At 53.9% G+C, this 24,634-nt stretch overlaps 3 protein-coding genes across 3 annotated transcripts; 2 read left to right on the plus strand and 1 right to left on the minus strand.

The window, feature by feature from the left end:
• Window positions 1–19: 19 nt before the first annotated feature.
• LOC137464854 (non-lysosomal glucosylceramidase-like) lies at window positions 20–3,272 on the minus strand. The gene is made up of 8 exons (XM_068176410.1): window positions 3,115–3,272; window positions 2,792–3,010; window positions 1,966–2,205; window positions 1,534–1,640; window positions 1,221–1,292; window positions 934–1,118; window positions 301–598; window positions 20–209 (listed from the first exon to the last, which is right to left on the minus strand). Exons 3-8 carry the CDS (start codon window positions 2,128–2,130, stop codon window positions 20–22), a joined length of 1,017 nt encoding a protein of 338 aa, XP_068032511.1. The 5' UTR covers window positions 2,131–2,205; window positions 2,792–3,010; window positions 3,115–3,272.
• Window positions 3,273–11,036: 7,764 nt separating this feature from the next.
• LOC137464332 (avidin-like) lies at window positions 11,037–12,368 on the plus strand. Its single transcript, XM_068175608.1, has 3 exons — window positions 11,037–11,276; window positions 11,711–11,831; window positions 12,162–12,368. The coding sequence occupies exons 1-3, from the start codon at window positions 11,105–11,107 to the stop codon at window positions 12,202–12,204; spliced, it is 336 nt and encodes a 111-aa protein (XP_068031709.1). The 5' UTR covers window positions 11,037–11,104; the 3' UTR covers window positions 12,205–12,368.
• Window positions 12,369–18,030: 5,662 nt separating this feature from the next.
• LOC137464398 (avidin-like) lies at window positions 18,031–20,016 on the plus strand. The gene is made up of 5 exons (XM_068175711.1): window positions 18,031–18,126; window positions 19,014–19,115; window positions 19,219–19,429; window positions 19,781–19,901; window positions 19,983–20,016. The coding sequence occupies exons 1-5, from the start codon at window positions 18,052–18,054 to the stop codon at window positions 20,014–20,016; spliced, it is 543 nt and encodes a 180-aa protein (XP_068031812.1). The 5' UTR covers window positions 18,031–18,051.
• Window positions 20,017–24,634: the final 4,618 nt, after the last annotated feature.

The raw sequence follows: 24,634 nt of genomic DNA on the forward strand, positions 1-24,634 counted from the left end.
ACACTGGCCTCTCTTGCCACTATCCCTGAAGGCCATTGTGTGACCCCAGCTGTGAGCCTCCATGGCTTGGGCTCCTCTTTGTCAGCCCACCCACCACATGGTGCTGCTTGGGACCCCACCCGGTGCAGGCCAGCAGGACCCGCTCAGCCTGGAGCGGTGGCCTGTGGCCCATGTCCCACTGGGAGTCTGCAAACAGCTCCATGTCTCCTCTGCAAGGAGTAAGGACAGAGCTGGGAAGACCAGGGGCTCCCCCAGGGCAGGCAGAGCCAGCTGTGCACCCCCAGCATGGCAAGAAGGCACCCCCAGTGCTGGGCACAGAGCTGCTGGGGCAGCAGCATTCCAGGGCTGCAAGTCCTGGGCACAGCAGAGCAGCTGGAGGGGGATGCTGGCTCCATGGCACACATCTCTGCAGCAGCAGCTGCCCCAAAGGCTCCGTCTCTTCCCGAGGAGAAGCCCTGAGCAGGCACCAAGGCAGGGCTCTGGGGACGCTCACCAATGTCATACTGCAGGCTGATCTGCAGCTTGGGCCACAGCATGATGAGAGCGAAGGAGGCGTAGAAATGGACATCGTAGGTGTTGTACATCCGGTACTCCTGGCCTGGCAGGACAGGGCAGGTGGTGAGGGAAAGGAAACTGCCACGGGGAGGGGAAAGGGGAAAGCTCCTCCCTCCACATGGCCCAGGACAGGGGCATCTTTCCCAGCACAGGCACGGGCTCCCGTTCAAAGTGGGTTTCATTCTCTACACAGAGCACCAGGGATGTGGGGAACACTCCATGCCCTATCCTTCAGGGCTGCAAGGGGTTTTCCTGGCAATAGCACTGCTCCCTACACACTGCAGTGTGAAAAACATCCCCATGGCAGGCTAAAAAACACATGGCTACAGAAATGGGAGGGCTTGAGCTGGGAGAATCCCTCACATCCTTGGGAGTTACCTTCCACATAAGCAAACCTCCCGTACTCCCGCAGGACAGGGAGGAGGTGGGAGAGCCCCGCCCCCGCCGGCCCCTGCAGGTCCTCGGCACAGCAATCAGGGGGCACCTCCATCCAGATGGTCCCTCCATCCGTCATGAAGTAGAGCTCATTGAAGAGGGCCGACTTGTACCAGGAAGGCAGCTGGCTGTGGCAAAGAGGGAAGCTCACCCTCAGAGGCCGAGGTGCTGATGCTCCTGCGGCAGCCAAGCCCAGGAGGCCACTGGGAAGCTGCTCTCATCTGCCCTACCTGTTCTCCAGGATGGGATTCTGCCACGCTTCGATCTTCCTCTCCCACTCCTTGTACTGCGTAAGGGCATCACTAATTGTGTAGAACAGTCTGAAAGTGGCATGAACAGCTTCTGGAGAACCACAGCAAGGATTAGCAATGGGAAGTTTGGATACAGCCTAAATTTGGGAACAAGCCACAACATCCCGGAGAGATTTTTCACAGCCAAGGAGGCTGGAAGAAAGAGCTCTGCCCTGGCTTGGGTGCCCAGAACCACCATGGCCACCCACTTCCCCTGCTCCCTCTCCACCCATCCCACCAAGGATGGAGGCACTCACCAGTGGGTGAATCCAGCCTGCCATCCTGCAGGAGGTCCTGCCACACCTCTCTACCCAATCCCGTGGGATTGAATGCCGTAACGTGGGTGACTCCCGTGCCAGCCTGAGCAAGGGAAGAGCATCATCAGGGGCTGCTCCTTTGGAGGAGAAGATTAATGCACTCCCCTCCCCAGTACCACCACCAGGACATCACACTCACTTCTCACGTGCTGCCCAGCAACTCTCCATTTGTTGCCTCAGCTGCTCTCCTGACACCATCCCCAAAGAGAGTGTCCTCAGAGAAGTCATGTCCCCACTCCTGGCGTCAGGCAAGCGCTGAGAAACGGTGCCAACCCCAAGCCCTTGCACCCCCATCCTTTAAGGGCAGGCAGCTCCCCCACATCCAGCAGGGCTGCACAACCTCCCCAGCAGCAGGGCCAGCCCTTTACCTTCTCCCGGGCAGAGATGGCCAGGGTGAAGGGGTTCACGGCCGGGCAGTGGTGCAGCAGGACCCCAGCAACCCGCTCGCCATCCTTGTGGAAGGTGAAGGGCTCGTTCCAGTGCCCGCCGCTCCCGTCCTCCTTCGCTCCCGTGCCGTTCTGCAGGCTGAACATGATGGACACTTCCACGTCCTCATCCCTCCCGTTCTCCACCTCCCAGATGAACACTCCCACTGGCAAGCTGGAGTCCTGGCAGAGACGCAGAATGCTGTCTACAGGGCTGCTGCTCCACAGGCAGCTGCCCCAGCATCGTTTCCCCCACCGCTGGGGACAGCACGCAGGATGCAGCGGGAGCGAGAGCACGGGCAGTAATAACTCGGTCTTGGAGTCTGCTGCCAAGCTGAGGAGCAGCAGCAGGAGCAGAGGGATTTGGGAGGCAGGCAAGACAAAATTCCAAAGAGAAGCAGCCCCGGGCTGGCAAGCAGCACGCCGGGCAGCGGAGAGACGGAAAGCGGCCTTTAGGGCTCAGCCGGGTGTCTCATCGCTCCTCTGCTCGGCAGACTGATACAGGCTCACGTGCTGCGTGTGCCGGGGTAAGAGCAAGGTCAGACGTGTCAGCAGCACAGCTGCCACCCTCGCCTGGGGCTGGCAGCCGGCACGGGCAGCGCTGAGCCATCCCTTGCTGCAATCCCGAGCTCCCGCACGGCTGCGGGGCTTCCCCCGCCCGGAACACTGCCGAGCGCAGCCGCGGGGAAATGCTGGCAAAGCCTGGGGGAATGCCGGGAAAGCCAGCTGACAAGCAGCTCTGCCCTCGGGGATGCCCTCAGCGCCTTACCTTATAGTCATGGGGGATGACCGGAGAGACCTGCCGGCAGGTGAGCACCACCTGCTGCCCCGGCAGCTCGTAGACCAGCCAGGCACGGGGGTACAGCGCATGGTAAAAGGCGTAGTGGCCGCAGTAGCCCCAGTTCCAGCCCTGCAGGCTGCTGGGTCTCTCCACGGACAAGACCTGCTGGTAAACAGTCTGCCCCTTGCACCGCAGGCACACTGTGAACTGTGGAGGAGAGGAGCACACGCAGGGGATGAGATGAGCCCTGTGGCAGATGTCCCCATCACCCAGGCTGCTGCAGTGACTCTCCCTCCCCTCTGAGACCCTACCTGATTGGCGATGACAGTTTCATAGTGGTAAAGGCCAGGGTTCAGCTGCCAGCGGCAGAACTCTCCCCGCCAGCCACGGGTGATGGTGCCTCCCCCGATCCCGCCCAGCGGGCACCCTGGGAAAGAAACCAATAGTTAGTACCCCCATTCCTCCCCCAGGTGGCACCTACCTGGCTCAAGAACTCTCCCCATGCATATTTGCTGGGGAGAGCCACTCAGTATCACCCAAATCACAAAGGTCCTTGACTCACTCGTTCCATCTAGCACCCTGATGGCCCCATGGGATTCATTCAGCTGCCAGAGGCAGAACACACTCCACAAATGCTTTTTCTTTTAGAACAGAATAAAAAGTGACTGCGACTTTACACATGTTATTTGCTGTCTTAAAAAGCCCTATATGAACATGTAAGGTGACTAAGACTTGTTCACTACCTTCAAATCTGTTGCTCTTCAGTAGCAGGGGAAGAATTGGCTACAGCCTCCTCATGTCTGCTGGGATAGTCAGAGCAGCTGCTGGTGCTGCAAGAACTTAAAGGGAGAGGGGCAGTGGAGAACCACTGGGTTATTTATACCCCGTGGCAGTTGTCACAGCAAAGCTTTCTGGTGGACATGGGCAGGCAAAGGCCTCAGCTGAGTGAAGGGAGCAGTGGCTTTGTCCGTGGGAGGGTAACAAACCACTTCACTGTGTGTTGGGAAATCAGAGGGGAGCTTGAGGTGACTTGAGCTGGACATTCCCTCCTGGGTTTAACCCAGTGTGGGGCTGGGGCTGTGCCTGGGGCTCCAGGCAGGATCTGGCCCAGCCCTCGTGCAGTAAACCCCTCCTGCAGTTCCTTTTGGGGAGGAAAGAGTAGATGTGGTGCAGTCCAGGATGTGGCCTGCCTTTCCCCAGCCTCAGCCTGCTGCTGCTGAAGGTGGCACTTCTCCCTGCTCTCTGGTGAGCTCTGAGCTGACTGCAGGTGGGGCTGGTGGATTCCTCTCCTCTGTTACTATGACATTTCATGGATTTTTCCATGTGTTTTGCTCCATTGCCTGGCTGGCATCGCTGTCTGTAAGCTCATTGACGTGGCCTTGGTGCGTGCACAAGTCAGCGGTGAACAAGCCAGAAGTGCCATGTAAGAACAGCCTGTGATCCGGTCCTGAAGAAAGTGCCCAAAAGCTTCTGCCAGAGAAGGGCACCCCAGCCCTTCACTGATTCCCACAGCACCCCCTGGGCTTATCTCCAGAGCCACACTGCGGGGGAAATGTCTGCAGGGATGCTTGGCTTGAGCATAGAGAGAGGGGATCTGCTGCTTTTGCTTTGAGTGTGCCCAAGCTCTCTGGTTGAACTGCCCAGCCTTCCCTGGCAAGATCCTTCCTGGTGTCATCCCAGCCTCTGCTTCCCCTGACTCTGGTGTCACCAGATGGAGAATAAGTGTCTGGCACGTCCCCAGGCTGTGCTGATGAGCCTCATGGCTCTTGTCTCTCTTGCAGTTTGATGGTGTGATTACTCCATTGTGAGTTTGTGGTCCCAAGTTGGGCAACTCCTTGGGGGCTCCCCTGGCAGGGGAGACCCTCCTAGTGCAGTTCTGTGTCAGGAACGAGAGATGCATTGGACTTTTTCGGTCTTCAGCTTCTTTTTATTGTTATCTTATTAAAACTTCAGCAGACTGTCTGCACCAGCCTCTGCGTGCAGGAAAAACAGCACAAAAATGGCTAACAATCTCTTGTTACAAGACCTTTTATGTCTAATCAAAAACTAAGCTGCCCTAAGCACCACCTAAACCCAAGAAGAAAGAGGAAGAAGAAGAAAGAAGAAGGGAACTCAAGAGAACACCCTATATCCTCCATCTTGAGCCCATCTATAACATACTAAAATTCCTACAACCTAAATTTCTCACCCATGTGACATACTGCACTACTCTCTACAATCTCTACAATCTATTTCACAATTTGTGGTTTCTAGTTTACCTTGAGGCTTTGGAAGTTTTCTCCATGAATGAAGGTCAAAGTCAGTGCTCCCCTGGGGGTCAGGACACCCCAGAGCAGAGAGAAATATTCCCGGTGCCCTGGGTTTCTACACTCCATGACTTCTGCAGTGACATTTCCTGTCTTTATTGATAATAATGAAAGTGTTACAAATACTATATTTATTTTCAGCTGTGTGCAGCGGATTTTAATCTCATTGTAGTCCTCACTGTGCTGCTGCTCTGCTGCTTTTTGCTGAGCTGGCAGGCTGTTTCCATGCTCAGGAGCTAGATGATTGGTTTTGTCTTCTTTTTGTTTGCAGGTTTGCAGGTTTCTTTTTGTTTACCTTGTGTTTCTTTGTTCTCTTTTTCTTTTTTGACAATAGCTTGCTCACTGTGATACTTCAGTCTATTCTGGTAAGTATTTTTAATTCTTACCTTAGATTTTTGATTATTTTTTCCTTATAGTCAGAGGGAGGATTTTACTTTTTCCTGATAATGTCCTGAAGCAAGTGTTTAACCAGCAAGAACAAGCTGACCTTTCAGAAGTCTTTAAATTTCCCTTGAGACAAAAGTTTCAGGTACCTGCAACCAGACACAGAAAACCACCAGGGGTCATGTGTACTTCAGTCTGACCTCTCCACCCCCAGGCTGCCTCTTCTTGCTCTCCAAGTTGCCCACTCTAGGTCACAACCCTTTCCATCATCGTCCGATTACAAAACCGAAAGGATTAAAGTACTTTGGAACTCACTCAGACTAAGCTGTTTTTGTTTTTTCCTTGACCTGAAGCTGAATTTTCTTGTACTTTCTTTCCCCAAAATTCCCAGCAGTTACACAAACAAACATAACAGTACCCAAAACATGGACTTTGCAGCTGCAAGATAAATTCTGATGTTGCCAGACTGCCTTGGCCATCATTTTTGCCTTTGGTGGAAAAACACCTCCAGCCTCACTGATCCTGTACAGTCCTTTGTCCACCTTTGGACAGTGTCCCACCTTTTGAAGGCATTGTGATGCTCCTGTAGCTGGTGCAGAGGCTGAGAGAACAGTACAGTGAAGGAGAAAGTGCAGTCCTCAAACAGTCCTTACCCTGAGGAACAAGCATTGGCAACCAAAAACTTGATGAGGGTGGTCTGGTTAGCCCCAAAGCAAAATTTCTGGAGTTGGGAAGGCTTTAACCAGGGACTGTGGGAGAGAAGCTGTTTTTGGAGATGCACTTGCTGGATGAGCTGGCAGCCTCCCCAGGAGGAAGTTGGAATGTAGTTCAACATCATTCTACTGAGAAGAATTTTTTAAAATCTTTTTGGGGAAAGAGGCTGTTTCACTTCCTCCTGTTATTTTATTGAGGCACTATTTAGGGACAATTGACCCAGCGAGCAGTGTTGCTCTTTGCCTCATGGAAAATTTATTCCTGCTCTAGACTGAGCCTGGGGGTCCACATGAGCACCAAGCTCAAAGCCCCCCATCTCTGTGCCCTCGGGGCTCTGACAGCCCACGGGTTCCCCAGCCATCCCAAACTGCAGCTGGTACCTTGCCCAGGGGCACAGGAGACCTCTCTCCTGCAGTCACTGGGCTGGCTAAGGTGAGCAGCTGTCCTGCAGGGAAGGAAAAGGGTGTGGTGAATGTGTGTGTGAGGATATTGGAGTGGTGCACTCAGGCACACGGATGCTGTAGCTGTCCTGGGGTGACACTGCACATACTGACTGGCTCTGCCCCAGGAGGGCCTGTGGCAGATACAATCCCCAGGGGAGACCCGGCTCCCTGGACAATCTGAGCCCAAGAAGCAGGTCCTGGTCTGGTACCATGGCCCCCTCCCTGCTGGTGCCGGGGGCAGGCAGTGGAGCACATCAAAGGGGATAAATCACTTCAGTTCTTAATAAATCTGTCCAACTGTCTACTCTCATTCTTCTTTGGTGTCTTCTTTGGCACAGGTCCAAACTGCAAGAGGGAACTCTTGTAATTCCCCTTTATCTTCCTGGACTAGGCTGCAGGGCTAGGGAGGTAGGGAGGGGACAAGTCCCAGTGGTGGCTGGCTCTTGTGGAGTTTTGCCGAAGGGAGCAGGATATGCCTCCTTACCCACTTCTCCACATATAACAGCATGAAAGACAAGTCCCTTGCTTTCTTTTCTGCTGCCTGCAAGGCACGGTAAGGTCAGGAGCCAGAAAATACCTCTGTGGGGAGCAGCTGTGCCAGTTAACCAAACCCTGTGTCTTTCTGCCCAGGGCTGGGCAACTTGCTTCCTTTTCCTCCTTTCTGTGCCAGTGCAGCCTTTGAAGGTTGCACCATCCTGGTAAGGGAGGCGTGGGGATTAGGGAGGTCTACTGCCCTTCCTGCTGTGTTCCCAGACAATGCTGGGAACTGTGAGTTTTGACGGATGCCTTGGTAATTGCTGAGTCACAGCTGCTGCTCCAGCCTCCCTAAGCTGTGGAACATGGGTCCTGCATGGGTCCTTCCTGTGGCACCAGGGAGCAATGGCATGAGCACCAGCTGGGATAGCACCTCTCCCTCCCCAGGCAGAGCAGGACAGAGCTGGGAGTGCTGGGTACTCCCCTATACCAGGGGTAAGTCATCAACAGAATCCACAGAGACAGCACAGCCAGAGCTGGCAATTGCCATGGTCAGGGACGCTGCATCATGGGATAGCACTGGAATGGGGTGGGATGATGTGGGATGGCATTGGATGGCATTGCAGGGCTCAGCAACAGCATACAGCCTGTTAGACAGCATGGCACAGCATAGCCAGGGCCTGCAGCCCCTCACCTGGGACAGCACGGCTCAGCTCGGCATGGCCAGATTCTGCCCCAAGGCTGCCCTCACCCCCCTGGATGCAGCATCACAGGGCCAGGGCGAGCAGCAGCAGCCTGGGGTCCCCATGGCAGTGGTGGCTGTGCATGGTGCCTGGGCTCTGCCTGAGCTGCTGCCCTACGCCCACTCAGCCCCTTTCTTATAGCAGACTGGGCTGAGCCTCCTGCCAAAGGACACCCATGGGGTAGGACAGCCCCATTCTCTCTGGGGATGCACAGGGGACCTGTGCGAGGCAGGGACAGGGAGCTTACCTGATCTCGGATAGAGCTGGACAGAAAAAGAGCATGAAGGACATCACAGGGAGGGCAGTGGAGTTCTGTGAACACTGCAGACAGGGCAGGGTATCTCTGAGGACACCACAGGAAGGACTATCAGCTCTTTCTGTCCACTTTAGAGCTTAGTGTTCCCTAAGTCCTTAGCAGCCTTTAGGGCTGGGACGGGAAGCAGCCTATCCTACTTGCTGTGAGCATTCTTTCCCCACTTTTCTGTCTTTGGGAGCTGGTGCAGGCAGGGGATCACCACGGTGGCCCAGGACTGTCAGTGGGTGACAAATGGCCTTCTCTTCACTCCCCAGGGGAGTGTTCCTGCAACCACACAAGGAGACAAGTAACAATAACCAGGAAGGACAGGCTGTCCTGGATGCAGCACCCCCAGAGCAGCCGGTGTTATCCTCACATGGCAAAGCCCACAGACAATGGAAAGGGATGGAGATTCAGTCCCTTAGGGTCACCATGGCAAGGTTGGTGGGACAGGAGTGCCAGCACATCAGTGAGGAACACCTGGGGTTCCCACCTCCATCCGTATCCTGTTGGCAGCTTCCAACAATAGCAGTGATGTCCCAATCCAGCTGGCAAGGAACAAGAGCAGGCACTGAAGACAGCACAGCTTCTGGCTGGACTGGTATTGCTTTTATGCATCAATACTGCTCCTTAACCCAGGCAATGAGCCTTTCAAAGACTGGGACTCAGTCTGTATAAAGGGATATTTCTGATTTCTCCTTCACTCTGGGCTGTATCACCTCAATAAGTCTTGTATCTGATAGGCTCAGCTTTTGTCAGCTTCTGCATGGATGTAGCTGAGGGCTGAGAGAACAGTCCCTGGTCACAGACATTTTGCCTGCACCACTGTTTTTCAAGGCTGATTCAACCCCAGTTTGAGCAGCAAGTTAAATTGTTCATTAACTGTTTCCTACTTTTATTCACCAGCCCTTATTTTTCACAACACCCTGAACGTACATGGGTTTTAAACCACAGCCCTGATAATTTTTAACTTCTTCAGTGCTTCCTGCTTTGGATTTCTTCCCTGCCTGCTGGTTGCCCCCACTTCCTGCTGTGCCAGGGCTCAGGCATGGCATTGCAGAATTTAGTCCTGCTGATGATTGCCAGCTCCAAGCCACTTTACTCTCTGATGTTTGGAGGGTGAAAACCCCATGGAGACACCTCAGCACTCAGCTGAGAACAGCCAAGAAATCAACCTGCTTGAGCACTGATCTGGCCTCTGAACCTGTGAGATGAGCCACAGGGATTGTTAAGTACAGAAAAAATAAAGATTATGTGAACAAATAAACAATATTTTTTGTGTGATGCTAAAATAAACCCACGCCTGTGAAGGAGCTGTGGGCTGCCATCAGCTGCACGGAGACTTTGTGTTGTCCATCTGCAGGATCTGGCAGGAGCCCCCTGCACCGTGGTGATGGTGAGGGGGTGACGCAGAGGGGGTGATGGAGAAAGGGTGATGTCTGCCCCTCCTGCCCCCCACAGCCTTCCCAGACTGACCTTGCTTGTTATCCCAAACATTGGCAATGCCCTGGGCAGCACCTGCTTGCCAAAAAACAGTCAGAGCAAATGGCATCTATGTGGGAAAACAAAACTTATTTTGCAGTTGATTTCTGAGACAGAAAACACTGGGGCAGGACTGTGCAGCTGCCAGCCAGCTCTCTAGACAGGGATTTCTTCCAGGCAGAGTGCAAGAGGGCTGTAGGACTCCTGAAGGGAGGAGAAGGGGCTGTGGAGATGCCAGCAGCTGAAATACAGTGCTCTGCAGACTGCATAGCAATGAGTTTTACTGTCAGAGAGAAACCAGGGCTCAAATGTGAAATTTAAGAGAAAGCAAAGACTGAGAAAAATAAATATTGTTTATTTTTGAGACATTGCAAAAGAACTGCCTTGTCTCCAGTTTACAAAAATATTGTTTTCTGGTGAATGGCTCCATCGGCTTTTACTATGATGACTCAGGGAACAAAAACATGTATTTTAGGAGACTGTCTTGAAAATCATTTAGAAATGGGTGAGAAACTCTGGGCTGAATCCATTCACTTCAGCCTCCTTGGCCAGCAACAAGTAAGGGGAATTATGAAATTATGTTCTTACAGTTATCTAAGAATCCCTGTGTAAATACAACTTTTGTCACTATTAAGATCCAATGTCCCAGATATTCAGTGAATGTTGGCTTTTCATTAAGTAAATAATTCTCTTCCAACACAAACAAGTTTGTAAAAACAACAGCTTAACATGCACATCAGACCTTTGTAGACCCATCAGCATGGGGCGGGGGGGATGGGAAAGCCGAGTCCCAAAATAATCTGGGTGGTGGGTGAATTTGCACGAGCATACCTGGTGAGGAAGAGCAGGGTGAGCTGTGTACTGCAGCCAATCCTGAGGTCACCAGGCTTAAGGAGTCTCAAAACCTGGACACAGAACTGATGTAGCAAATGGGTGACAGAATGGACAGCAGCTCCAGAGAGGGGTTTTCCCCACCAACCATTTCCCACCAGACACTGATCAGCAGGAGCCAAGGCTTCCCCGCAAGGTGCCAGGGGAGCAGGAATGGACATTTGCAGCACTCAGTTCTGGGAATGTTTGCTGCAATTACTCCCTCTTATGGCTGGGAACCACAGATTTGGAAACACCCATATTGCACAATGCCCTGGCCAGAGCTGCCACCCACCCATCTGGCAGCAATAAAAAGGAGAGGGAGCAGGAGCATCAGCAGAGACCTGCAAGGAGCACATCCCCAGGTACAGCTGTCCGCCTGCTGCAGAGATGGTGCAAGCAACTCCCTTCCTCCTCGTGCTCCTCCTGGCCCTGGGGGCTCATGGCCTCTCTGTGAAAAAAAAGGTACTGTGAGGGTGGGATGCACAGGGTGGGGAGGGCAGGGGGCTGTGGATGCAGACACCAGTGCTGAATTCCCTGCTCTCCAGTGCTCTCTGCCCGGGCGCTGGGTGAATGACCTGGGCTCCAACATGACCATCACGAGCGTGAATGGAAATGGTGTCTTTATTGGCTCCTACCACACGGCTGTGACAGCCACCTCGAACGAGATCAAGCTGTCACCACTTCAGGGATCCCTGCAGAAGAGCCCTAACCAGAAGGGCCAGCCCACCTTTGGCTTCACTGTCAACTGGAGCTTTTCAGGTAGTCCTTTTCCAGCCTCCTTATGGTATCCTGGACCTACCCTGCTCTCCTTCTTCTGCTCTTGAAGTTTTTTCTGCCCTCCCTGCAGTGTCCTTGCTGATTCCCTGCCTTACCCTGCACTATCCCCACTGCTCTCCCTCCCTGGAGCTCCCCCATCCTTGTCCCTGGAGCTCCCCCATCCTTGTCCCTGGAGCTCCTCGGTTGCTGTCAGCTCCCAGTCCCAGGGTGCAGGAGAGGCAGCAGGGGCTGAAGCCTGCACTGTCTGCCCATTTCTGTGTGACACCCCAGCCCTCTGAGTCCTCCTGCCTGCTTTCCCCATCCCCTCTGTCCCCAGAGGCTGGGGACAGCAGGGGTCTACTGTCCCCTGTGCTGGGGCAGCCACTGACCTGCCACCTTGGCCATACTCCCCTCCACCTCCTGCCCTGTTCCCACAGATTCCATCACTGTTTTCACGGGCCAGTGCTTTGTGGATGAGTATGGAAAGGAGGTTTTGAAGACCATGTGGCTTCTGAGGTCACATGTGGAGAGCATAAAAAATGACTGGAAAGCCACCAGGTGAGCCCCCTGTCCCTGCCCTGCACAGGTCCCCTGTGCACCCCCCAGGGGTTTGGGCTGTCACAAGTAAGTTTAGATCTAGGTTCCTTGCAGAGTCACTCTCACAGGTGTTGGCAAAAGCAGGTTTAATGTCTGTTTGCAAAAGCACAGTTTAATGAATCTTTATGACAAGATTCACTTGATTGCTTTGTGCATGGGTAAAACACAGAAAGGAAAAATACCATTCCCTGGGGTCCTGCCAAGGTGCAGATGTGGTGCGGGAACACAGGGCTGGGTGTGTGTTTGGACACGGCCACATCCCTCCCTTACATCTCCTGTGTGTCCCCACAGGGTGGGCATCAACGTCTTCACCCGTCTGCAGTCACAGGAGTGAGAGTGGCAGCGGGGCCTTCCCAGGCCAGCAGCAGCGCCAGGTTTGTGCCCCAGCTCCTGCAGCACCACCTGCTTCTCCCAATAAAGCTTTGCTGCAAACACTCACAGTCTCCTGTCATGTTGTTGCAAAATGTGGGATAAGTAAAACGTTTCTTAAAAGGGTTTGTTCCTTGATGTTCGAGGTTTTTTTATGCTTTCAAGCCTAATCAACAAGAAAGGGCATTTAGTCTGTGACACTGAGAGCAGCAAACAAGCTCAAAGCTATGTCCAGGCGTGAAAAAGAGATCTTACTTGGTAGAATTGCCTCATTAAGGTTTAGGTCTTGATGGGCTTTAATGATCTCAGATCTGGGTGCAGGTTACAAAACTTGGGATGAACAATATACTGTTTGTAATAGACACAAAGAATGCAGAATTTACAGGACATTTGGCAAAACCTCCAAGATAAGAAAAAAAAAAAAATAAAGACAACTGGATCAGGAAAAACTCAGTGCTGAAGCAGCTCTGACTGGGTAGAAAGTAAATTCTGGCAGGGGTAGATCATGACTTATGGCCCACTGAGTCAAGAAACCCACCAACTCAAGACAAGAGAAAGGCTGAGCCTGCAAATTGATTAGCATCAGATGCAAGAGAAGTATTAACCAACAAGAGACAGAATAGTAATTAATAAGAAAACTAAATATCTCGTAGCCAATGAACATTAATGCCTTTGTTTGCTAGATATGCAAATAGCAAAATGTTTTGATAGCTGGTGTGTTTGGTCTTCGGAATAACACTGAGGACTCAGGCTTGTGGAACTAAAATAAAAAATCAATGTCTGTCTTGGGTGTGTAATTACTGCCTTGTTATGCACCAGGTAACAAATGCAATTTTTCTGGACAACTCCGTCATGGCTCAGCACACACATTCCCAATACCCTCCATAGTGTCTTACAGTCCCTTCTGTCACCACACCCGAGGCCTCCTGAGTGTCCCCTGCTGTGACTCTCCATGGCACAGAGTCCTTCTTTGCAGCCCATCCACCCCACCATGATCCTTGGGATTCTCCCTGGCCCAGGGGAACAGGGGAACACTGCTCCATCCAGCCTGGAGCAGTGCCCGTTTGCCCATCTCCCACCTTATGGGTGTCCTTTGGCAGGAGGCCCAGTTTCAGCGGCCACTGCCCGGCCACAGCTCCCTCTGCTATAAAAGGGGCCGGGTTGCCACGGGCAGAGCCCGGGCACCACACACGGCCACCATCACCATGGGCACCCCAGGCTGCTGCTGCTCGCCCTGGCCCTGCTCGTGGCCCAGGATGCAGCACCCAGGGAGGTGAGGGCAGCCCCGGGGCAGTCTGGCTGTGCTGAGCCGTGCTGTGCTGTCCCGGGTGCAGGGTGGAGGGTGAGGGGCTGCACGCCCTGGCCCTGCCATCCCTGTGGGGCACTGGGAATGACCAGGGGGCTGCCTGCTCCTGCTGTGCTTTCTGGTGCCATGCCGTGCCCTGCCGTGCTGTGCCACTCCAGGCTGTGCTGTGCCACAGACTGCTGTGCCATGCTGTCCTGTGCCATGCGCTGCTACCCCTGGGGCACAGTGTGCAGGGCTGACAGGGTTGCATGTCTTTACCATGCTGTGCTGTGCTGTCCTGTGACACCCCAGCACACAGTGTTTGTCTGCTCCTCTTGTATCCAGCTGTGCCATGCCACACCATGGTGCAGTGTCCATGACCAAGGAGGCTCTGCTGTCCCCAGGGGTACTGTGGGTCTCCTATCTCTGCTGTAGGGGGGTACCCAGTACTCCCAGCTCTGCCCTGCCCTGCCCTGCCCTGCCCTGCCCTGCCCTGCCCTGCCCTGCCCAGGGAAGGAGAGGCGCTGTCCCAGCTGGTGCCCATGTGCTGGTCTCAGTTGCCACACAGAGGGACTATGCCATGGGACACATATGCCACTGCTGGTGGGGGGAGGGGGAACTGTGGCTCAGCACTGCCCAAGCCACCCGCATAACCCCTGGTCCCCAGCGTGACCTGCAGGGCCTGTGAAGAAATGAGCTGGGTTCCAATATGACCATGTTGGCCACGAACACAGCTGGGACTTTCTCAGGCTCGCACCAAACTGCAGTGGCAGCCACCAACAAGCAGATCCTGGTGTCACCCTTGCGAGGGCTCCAGCAGCATCCCAGTGCCAAGAGACACCCCACCTTTGACTTCACTGTGCAGTGGCAGTTCTCAGCTCCAGCAGTGACAGTGATCCTCTGCCCATGCTGGGAATGGGAACCCCCCCGTCTGGTGCTCCAAATCCCCTGTGGCACCCAGAGGCACAGATTGGCCACATGCACACATCCTGCCATAGGAAGTGGTGGTGGGAGAGCTTGTCTGTGGTGGATTTCAGGGTTGTCTGGAAGAGGTGATGGGGGTGTCCATCTGTCTAAGCAGGGCTGATGCCTAACTCTCTGTCCAGGTGATGTAGAAGTGGTCCACCTGGCCAGTGTGGCAGGGAAGTCAATCTCTCTGTCCAGGGCATGTTTGTCTGTCTGTCTGCCAGGACCAGGTGGCCCAGGCTTCCGTCTTAAGGTGCAGGCTCTCACCCCGCTCTGCCTCTCTCGAACCTTGCCAAACTTCACCACTGCCTTTGTGGCCAGTGCTTTGTGGATCACTGTAGGAAGGAGACACTGGAGACCACGTGCCTCCTGTGGGAAGAGGTCCAGTCATACAAGGACACCTGGAAAGCCACAAGATGAGCTCTGCCCATGCCATCTCACCCCACAGCCCTCCCTCCCACCTTGCTGACACATCTTCCCTGCAGGGTTGGCTCTTCCATCTTCACCCGCATCAAGTGGTGGGAACAGGGACCACTGCTGCCTGCACCCTGCTGTCCTTCTGCATCCCCAAGTCTCCCCACTATCCCAGTCCCAAGCTGGGCTCCTGGCCAGGAAACACACCCTCACTTTGCCCTGCTTCTTCCTAGTGCCTCCCAGCAACCTGTTGGTGGGGCTCTCCATTCCCACACTTGCTGCCCTCCCACAGGGAGCCAAATAAACCTTTCTCCACACGGCAGAGAGCTGTGTCCCTTGCATACCTGGGATACAAGCAGCCACGTGCGGATGTCTCCCCATCTGCAGCCATGGAGAGAGCAAGGTGCTGGCGGGGGGACAACAGGGAAGTGTTTTGGAGGGGCTGGGAAAGATGGGGTTGGGGGACAGTAGGTGGATAATTCTGCTTCCTGATCATGGCTTCAGGCCTCAGCAGGGGCCTTCTTGCCTGTGTACCCATTTGGGACATTCACAGTGCTGGGTGGCTCCAGGCAGAGCCCCCAGTGTGGGAGAGCAGAACACCCCACAGCTGAGGGTAGGGGTGAAAGCTGCATGTTTAGCAAGGCAGCACTCTCACCTGGCCTCATCTGATGTCTCTGCACCCCTTTCTGTCCCATCCTCCCTTCAAACTCCATTTCCAGATAATGCTCTGGTTGGGAGTCTCGGCGCTGCATGCACATATGGGGGGAGCTGGCTGCTAGCCCTCACAGAGGGAAATCTGGTGTGTTGAGGTGGCCCAAAATGCAGGCTGGATGCTGGGGGGATCAGGAGAGAGGCCTGGGACTCCAGGGGGAGCTACTGGGCAGACAGGGTGGCTAAAGCCAGATACTGAAGGTGTGCCTGCTGTATATATGTGTGTATGTATAATGCTCTTCCCACTGACTGGCTGTCACCTGATCAGCTGGGAGGTGGAACAGGATACGGATCCTTTCTGGTCTTCACGTTCACACGGTGTTATCTGAACATTAAATTTTATCAGCTCCTTAGGAAAGGAAACAAATCAAACAAGGGCCCGATGCCCTTTGCACCTGCCTGACACTAGACGTCACTAATCCATCATTTTAGCAGCTCATGCAGTTTCTAACTCATTAGTTACATAATGCACGATGCACACAGCTCCTAACTCCTGCTCCTGAGCACCACAGGGAGAAGCTGTGTGGGCAGGGAGAGGTGCAAAGGGTGTGAAGGACAGTGCTTGCCTGGGGGCTGCAGGGCTGCTGGATGTGGCAGAACGCACACAGTGCCCCGAGAAGGTGTCAGTGCCTGTCTGCCATCCTCTTCCTCTCAGAGCGTGCCTGTCCTTCCCCAGCCTTTGCTTGTCGTGGTGCGCTGTCGCAGCGTGCTGGGCCGTGTGCTGGGCATGGCAAGGGAGGAGTCTAAGGCAGGACTAACACTCTATAAACTTATCGGGGAAAACACGGGAGGGGAATAATACAAAGAAACAACTGGGTATCGAGTACTAAAAGATTGACAAAGAAGGTTCTGGAGAAAGGGATAGGGATAGGGAGGATTGACAACTTGGGAGGGGAGGAGATTAGGGAGGAGAATGATGGGCAAACAAAAATTTAAAGCAAAACACGCCGCAACATTTTACTCTTTTCCCTCTTTCCCTGCTGGGCTCTGGGGCTTCGTATGGCGTGCACAGACCTGAGACTCTCCAGGGACTGAGCACAACTGGTTGATGTGCCTGGTGGTCCAGCTTTTGGTCAGAAGTCACCCTGCATCCTCATCCTCACCTTTGCACCCTCATCCTCATGCCTGCATTCTGCACAGAGTCCTCAGTTCACCCCCATTGATCCTTGGCACTGCCCTGGCCGTGCTGGGGTCGTTCTCCTGCTTCCCCTCCCAAACGTCCCCTGTGGCTGTCACCAGCACCATAAGAACCCAAAGACTTCTCTGTGAGGCTAAAGCCTTGGGACCTCAGTGTGAGTGGAGGATGAGGCTGGGAGCTCTGTACAGCAGGGCATGACGCCACTGAAAACCATCTTGGCACAGGACATAAGATTTAATTTAATTTCTGTCATTTCATTACCCCCACAACTGCAAATTCCCTGGCTCCTGGTTCCTCCTAAGAAGGCAGCCAGTGGGACAGGGAATGATCCAAGCATTGTGCTTGCTTAACAAAAAAACTGAAAGTAAAACTGTAGAGTTTACAAGAAATCAGCACTGGGGGTGCCACCCCCTGTGTCACAATCTGTGTTCATTATCTGTCCTCACTATCCCATGTCCTGTCCCTGACCTTGATGTGATCATGCCCTTTTATTGACATTTTCCTTTTTCTCTTGCCTGGTATGTGCAACCTGGGCTGCTCATCTCCAGCCTGCAATGCCCTATTCAGAGGTTTTCCTACTGCTGTTGGGGCAGGTTTGCTTCTTTCATCTCCCAGTTCCCTGGATCCACATGCAGATCACCTGCTGTCCCTGCACTCTCTCTCCTTCTGTCCATCCCCTGCAGTGACCAGAGAGTGCTTTGGGACACAGGAGCTCCTGCAGGGCAGGATGGAAACTTAGACCCAGCCCTCAACCAGTAGACATGGGGCTAAAGACCCCCAGGCTGGGTGATGCCAGTGGGCAGCCCACGCAACCCCTCCCGCATGCCTGTTTTGCCCATCTCCATCCCGGTGTCCATCTCAGTTTCCAGTCCCTATGCCTATCTCCAACCCTGCCTCCAATTCCTCATCCCTGCCTCCATCCCCGTCCCATCCCCATCCCTCCCACCCTTGCTTCCATCCCCATCCCTGCCCCTGTTCCCGTCCCTATCTATGTGCACATCCCCCATCCCTCATCCTTGCCCCCGTCCCCACCCCAGTTCCCGTTCCAATCCCACCACAACCTCTTCCTGCCTTTATCCCCAGCCCTGTCCCCATCCCCTTTCTTGCCCCTCTCCTCACACCTCCCCCCGTCCCTGTCTCCTTTCCCTTTCTTGTCCCAGTACCAGTCCCTCCCTCAGGTACGGCTCAGGGCTTTCCCGGAAAGCAGTGGCGGAGCCGAAGAATAAAAGTCTGTGAGTCACTGGAGCGGCGTGCCAGTATCCCGAGCTGCACGCCGCTGCATCCCGAGCTCTTTCCCGATGAGCCGCCGCATCCTCTCCGTTCTCGCCCTGACTGCAGGGGTGTCCGTGGCCGCGGCTTCGGCAGGCTTCCAGGTGGGAGCTCCTGCTGAGAGGCACGCTTGGGAAACTCGGCTCCGGGGAAGTCTGGGTCGGAACACGCCTGGGGATCCCGGTGTTCGGGGAGGGACACGAGTGGGAGACTCGCCGGAGGGGTGGAACATGATATGGGAGCTGCAGCGCTTGGTAGGGGTGGGACACGCGTGGAAGACCCCTCTGCGGGGGGAATACCCGGCAACAGGAGAATCCCCTGCTCCAGCGGGTATCCAGACGGGAAACCCTGCCGAGGGAGATGAGGGAAGTGATGCTCCAGAGTTGTCCGTGTGCCCGGGAGTGATGTGCATGGAGATTCCTTCCCTGTTACAGGGGCCATGCATGTGGAAATCCTCCACTTCTTTACTAAAGACCTGGAGGGGAATTGGGGCAGGGGAAGCATGGGGACCCTGCCCCAGGGGGTGACTTGCTGCTGTCTCGGACGGTGCAGTGTGGGAGTGCTGAGGCAGCGCTTAGAACTGCAGGTGGGATGTGCAGGGCTCTGGCTGAGGCAAAGCCCACTGTGGACCTCAGGGCTATGCCCATCCCAGTGAGCTTCCCTGTCGTGCTACACGTGTCCAGGGCACAGCACGGGTACCCACAGACACGGGCAAATCTGCTCTGGATTCACACAGCTCACTTACCAAGGCTACAGCAGGGGTCCTGTCCATGCTCCTGCCTGTCCAGGGCTCCCGCCTTTCAAATTGCCTGTTCACCTCTCCCCTTTGCTTGGCTTACTTCAGCTTTTAGCCCTCTTGATGTAGCTGAGATAGCAGCAACTTTATGAATCATGTATTTTAAAAATGAATGCTTGAGCACTCTCAGGACTCTGGAAACACTCTGCTGTGCCACCATCCACAGCCTGACCTTTGTTTGTGTTCTTTTCCAAGCTCCTCTGCCAGGGAGGTGAGCACCCTGAGGAGAAAAAGGCCATCAATAAAGAGGAAAAGACAACCATGAGCTGCCTGGGGAAAAGCAGAAGGCAGATCAAGGTGAGTGCCAGCACCCCATGGGCATTGGGAGTTGTGGGCAGGGGGCTCAGCCTGTAAGGGCTGTGTACAGGCAGCCCCCAGGGACATGTCTGCTTATCTCCAGCCGTGCAACCTGACCGGCTGGTGGGAGAATGATCTGGGCTCCAAAATGCAAGTGTTCAAGGTTGGCAAGGACGGAACCTTCTCTGGTGAGTACCACACCACCGTGTCAAGCACCAAGAAACCCATCCAGCTGTCCCCACTGACTGGCTCCCAGCACCTGGATGAGGATGGACAGTGCACCTTTGGCTTCACTGTCAACTGGAAGTTCTCAGGTCTGTAGTTGCATGATGGCTGTTGTTGGATGGAGTGGTGGGATGGAGAGGGGAGCTCACGCAGGTCACAGTGCTCATCCCAATTCCTCTGTTCTCTCTGCTGTCCCTTGCCTGTCCTTCTTTGATCTCTCCCCTCTCTGGATGGTGTCTGCAGACAGCAGTACATCTCCCAAAACTAGGTCTGGGTGAGGCAGCACCAAGGGTTGCTTTGACAACACCTCTGCCACACAGCATTTCCCTGCAAATATCAGGATCCGCTCAAGCCCCATGAGCACTAAACTCACTGATGCCTGTGAAGCTCCAAAATCAGCTAGGGTCCTATTGGGATGCTAACAGCCACCACTGCTTTAGACTCCACAGCTGTTTTCGTGGGCCAGTGCTTCAATGGGGATGATGGGAAGGAGGTCCTGCACACCTCCTGGCTGCTGCGGGAGAAAGTCGACTCAGAGTCAGATGACTGGAAAGCCACGAGGTGAGCCAAGGTACCCCCAGTCCATCTGGGATCCCCACCCTGCTGCTGGCTGGACACCAGTGGGCTCCTGCTTCCCTACAGGACCGGCTGCAACACCTTCACTCGAATGGGCTGAGAGGGGGGAGAAGCATCTTATCCTGGACACACTTGGGAGACAGGAGTCCCCTCAGCAGGATCAGTGTGTACCAGCCTGCCCTGATGTTTCCACCTCTGAAGAAAGATATCTCAAAAAACACCAAATAAAATTAAAGATATATAAATACAACCTAGTGCAGTCTGTGGATATGTCCTGGAAAAGCTAGGCAAAAGCAAGATGGAGGGTGGGTGTGGGATGAAACTCTCATTCCCTTATTCTGGGAAGAGACTGGCCCCAAGAAAGCCTGTTTTCCAGCCCAAACAGGATGGTGTATCTCCAAAGTAACCCTCTGACTCTGTGACCAGCACTCATTCTTTCCTGCTGAAAGCCTGGTGAGTGTGATGGGAGGGTAAGCTGGGGACCTCTTCTGCATCCCAAAAACCTGTCTGGGAGGCACCTGGCTCTAAAACCACCCTTAAGCAGGCAGGTGAGGGGACTTGGCTGCATCCATACTCCTGAAAAGTGCCAAGGACTGCTCTGTACCAGCCACACATGGCCAGTAGCTGCAGTACACCCAGCCCAAAACTCTTCCTGGAAATGTGATTTACTGAAAAGCTAATGACCAGCAAATACAGCCTCTCAAATCTCTGCCCAATGGACTATGTGACTGACCAAAACAGGAAGCTCCTGTTCTGCCTTAGGCACCCCTCTAAGCCAAAGAAAATGATTTCCAGGAAATCAGCTCTGGGTCTGAATCTGAAACTTAGTCCTTGTGTCTTTAATTCTCAAAATAACCCGGGACAGTGCTGCATGGCCTGAGCTGGCATACTGCCTGGGATTTGATGAATTTAAAAGTAGGACTGAGCAGCTGGGGCTGCCACCCTCCCCTGCTACCCTGGCTTTTCTGCCACAGATGCTGTAGGTGGGAGAGCTCTGCTAACAGCACTTGTGGCTTTAGCAAGTTCTCCTGTTCTGTGCTTTTTCCTGCCTTGTTGCAAACTCGCATGCGGTTTGCTTCTCAGGTCTTTCTTTCCTGGCGCTCATCTTTCGCTTCCAGAGCAGTGCTGCTGTTCCCTTCTCTATGCCTTGCTGGCATTTCTCCAGTTTTTCAGTTCCCTTACAGCATTTCTGACCAGAATGTCTTTACACCAGCCCTCTGCTATGCATTTATGTATCTGCACAGCTTTTTACATGCTTTTAGAGGTGTCTGTGTCACACTATGACACAAAATAACTCACACATGGATGCTAGATGCAAAAGGGGAAAGAAAAGAACCCAAAAAGCAAAGTTTATTTTCTGACTCCACTATATATAGCATAGCAAAAGTGACAGTAGATTGGAGGGTGAAATTACCACCTCTCCAACCACACTGGTCAAACCAACAGTCCATCAATTCTCTCCTCCCACAAAGAAGAAAGCAAAACTATCATTTTTTACATGGACATGCATGTGAAAATTCAGTTGAAAAATGTAAACATCAGAAGGCATGAGAAACTTTTAGAAGAACTTTAAAACTCTCAAAAGAACAGGGCAACAAGTCTGAGAACCAGGAAAGTGACAGGCATGAGAGGGATCACAGGACACTGCTCTCACCTGAAGCGTGACCAGCTCAGCAGTGAGGCACCCTGCTAAGCCTCCAGCCTCACTGCATGCATTCTCCTGCCCTCATTATTGCCGACATTTCCCCAGGGCAGGGCTCTCCCGAGGCTGTGCAGCATTCCCAGAGTGCTTCAGCGAGGCAGCAGTGCTGACCACTGTTGGAGCATCCTGCAAACCCCGGCCGGCAGCCTCAGTGCTGGTGAGGAACATGGCAGGTACCAGCTGGCAGAGCTATTTCCAAGGCCAGTCCCTACATGAGGGCACCCAGCTAGGCTGCAACGCATCCCTGGCACACCTCGGCTTTGGGGTGACAGGTGATTGGACCTGCGGGTGCCTGCAGGCATCTGGTAGTGGTTAAGGATGGGGATGTTTCTCCGTGGACATTTGGCAACCCTCAGCTCTGGGTTTTATTCAGCTGCAAACCTGCTCACAGTGCCGGTCTGCAAACCCAGCACCATTTGTTTCCTTCTAGCCCTGCAAATGTGAGCAGGGCTTCCCCTTCAGCCCCACTGCAGGAAAACCCGCTGTTTCTGCTGCATGACAAGCCTTGATCAGGGTAATTGTGAATGCCTCCAGGGGCAGGGGGAGCTGGTGGAGGCAGGAGGCATCTGAAATCACATGGACATGTCTGTGTGGCACAGCTGTTCACACACACAGTGTATCAGTTAAAGAAAACAACCCAAAAATGAACTTATTAGGATCTTGGCATGGGGTGATGCTTGCATAAGGATAAAATCCCTTCAAGCACTGAAGGCACTGTTAGAATGGAGAAGGAGCTTCAACTGAAGGGGTCCTCCAGCACTTACACGTCTTAACCACATGTGGAAAACTGTCCTACGCAACCGTTTCTGCGGGGACTGCTCCTGTCAACCGTTTACAGATGTTTCAACACTGAACATCTTGGTGCCCAACATCTCTCTCAGTGCAGCTGTTGACCCACCTAAGCAGAAGAAACAGAAGGGAATTCCCAGGTCACTCAAGGGACTGCATGGTTGGTGGGGTTGGGTGTACCAAAACCTGGTACCCCTCCACTCTGCAGCGATGACAAAAGAGAAAATTTGATTTTCAAGCCATAACTTCACTGATGAGTGAAGACACATAGCTTCCATCCCCTCCACCACTTCTGTGTGGTCCTCTGGTCAGGACCACACCTTGTGCTCTGCTCTTCTGCCTCTCTCCATGGCCCTGTTCCAGCTGTAGCCTTGCCAACCACAGACTGCCATCCTGAGAGAATGGAGGAGCTCCTTAGTTATGTTCTCAGCCCTTCCTGGGGCTAGTTTGGAACCAAGGCACCCTCCCAGATGGGTTTTGCCTCCCCATCCTACAGATGAGCTCATCAAATTTGTCAGTATAACCCCTCATGTAGGTGAGGGACCTGCAGCTTGTCCAGCTTGCCCTACATGGCTCAGAGAATTACTCACTCCAGCCACCCTGCCCCACCCAGGCTGTGCTGTGGCACCAGTGCTGAGTCCCCTCCATTGCACTGCACCCTGACGAGGCAGTGGGTCACTGACCTCGGCTCCAATGTAACCATCTTGGCTGTGAACAGAAAAGGCAACTTCCCTGGCAGCTGCCACACACCATGAACGAGGTCTGGGTGTCACTGCTGCAGGTGACACACTCGATGAACCAGAAGAGCCAGCCCACCTTCACCTGTCACCTCGAGTTTTTCAGATGCTTCTCCTTTCCCAACCTCCCTCTTTGTACTCTCAGAGTGCCTCTAGTGTCCACTGAGATGTCCTTGGAGTATCCCTGCCCTTCCTGTGATGTCCAGCTCAGCTGGGCTCATGTCCCCATGCCCTACATATCCCATGCCTGTTCAAGGTCCCAGCAGGACAGGAAACTGAGGAGGGAAACATCTCCCACCCACAAGCAGCCTTTCCCACTGACAGTCTGGGTGCCTGAGAGGGACAGCTCCATCCCATCCCATCCCATCCCATCCCATCCCATCCCATCCCATCCCATCCCATCCCATCCCATCCCATCCCATCCCATCCCTTCACAGTCTGCAGACTCCATCACTGCCTCCATGTGCCAAAGCTTCACAGATGAGGAGAGAAAGGAAATACTGAAGAACCACATGGATCCTGCAAGATGAGGTTGACATGCTCAGGGATGACTGCAAAGCTAGTGGGTGGGCTGCAGGACACTTGTCCATTCTTGCTCTGTGCTGGTGCTGCCCCTGTGGGTGTTGCATGGAGCCCACAGGGGAGTGCCAAGTCCTGGATGCTGGGAGCCAGCTGGGCAGCAAGCCAGGGAGAGCAGTGTCAAGATCCAAAGAGCTTTTGCAGGAAGTCCCCAGGATGGGAGTTGAACACAGCCCTATAATTTTTTTATTAAAAGCAAAGTGTAATTTGAATGTAGGATCCTGCTCCCCGAGGAAGAGGAGAATGGGTTTCCTTGTCTTCAGACCCAGGAAAGATGAGAAGGATTGTCAAAGCAGATCTCACCCCTTGTGCTTGGGCAGGGGCCAGACAGGCACCTCATGGTCTGGACACAGCCAGATGCCACTTCTATCTGTGTCTGTGCCGTGTCCCTGTGCAAATGCCAGGCAGTCTCAGCACCCCCATTCCAGTCTTGCACAATCAGGAACTCCTTGGGAAGGGTCAGACAGGCCCCTACCCAGCCTCAGAGCATCATGCATATGGCATTGCCTCTCACGGTGTCTTGGGAGGCACCATGCACAGAACATGCCCTCCCACAGGAATAAGCAAATTTTAACTTCTACATATCTTCCAGGAAAGCCTTTCTGCACTTGCAAGAATGGCTGATTCAAGAGTTCCTGCTGCAGTGACAGTCTTAAATCCCAAACCCAAGGAAAGCCCAGCACAGCCAGGACGAAAAACCGTTTAGAAAGAGCAGCAGGCACAGTGCAGGAGGGGACGGTGACAGGGGATGAGCCCCTGTGGGCAGACCCATCACCAGTCAGTGCAGCAGGGCATAGCTGGCCAGACTGCTCTTGCTCCAGCCTGTGTTTCGGTGGCAGCGCTGGGTCGGTGGTAGTGGACAGTGTCAGGCCGTGCCCCCCCCAGGGCTCCGGCACTGAGCAAGGAAAGGG

This window comes from Anomalospiza imberbis, chromosome Z (genome assembly GCF_031753505.1).
Source record: "Anomalospiza imberbis isolate Cuckoo-Finch-1a 21T00152 chromosome Z, ASM3175350v1, whole genome shotgun sequence".
Classification (NCBI taxonomy): Eukaryota; Metazoa; Chordata; class Aves; order Passeriformes; family Viduidae; genus Anomalospiza; species Anomalospiza imberbis.

Excerpts from the sequence above, each read along its gene's own strand:
- LOC137464854 (XM_068176410.1), bottom strand. The coding sequence starts at position 2,130 with ATGTTCAGCCTGCAGAACGGCACGGGAGCGAAGGAGGACGGGAGCGGC. Across the intron at positions 1,641-1,965 it reads CCATCTCTGCCCGGGAGAAG|GCTGGCACGGGAGTCACCCA; the intron begins GTAAAGGGCTGG and ends TCCCTTGCTCAG. Across the intron at positions 1,119-1,220 it reads AATCCCATCCTGGAGAACAG|CCAGCTGCCTTCCTGGTACA; the intron begins GTAGGGCAGATG and ends TCTTTGCCACAG.
- LOC137464332 (XM_068175608.1), top strand. The coding sequence starts at position 11,105 with ATGACCATCACGAGCGTGAATGGAAATGGTGTCTTTATTGGCTCCTAC. Across the intron at positions 11,277-11,710 it reads TGTCAACTGGAGCTTTTCAG|ATTCCATCACTGTTTTCACG; the intron begins GTAGTCCTTTTC and ends CTGTTCCCACAG. Across the intron at positions 11,832-12,161 it reads AATGACTGGAAAGCCACCAG|GGTGGGCATCAACGTCTTCA; the intron begins GTGAGCCCCCTG and ends GTGTCCCCACAG.
- LOC137464398 (XM_068175711.1), top strand. The coding sequence starts at position 18,052 with ATGAGCCGCCGCATCCTCTCCGTTCTCGCCCTGACTGCAGGGGTGTCC. Across the intron at positions 19,116-19,218 it reads AAAGCAGAAGGCAGATCAAG|CCGTGCAACCTGACCGGCTG; the intron begins GTGAGTGCCAGC and ends GCTTATCTCCAG. Across the intron at positions 19,430-19,780 it reads TGTCAACTGGAAGTTCTCAG|ACTCCACAGCTGTTTTCGTG; the intron begins GTCTGTAGTTGC and ends CCACTGCTTTAG.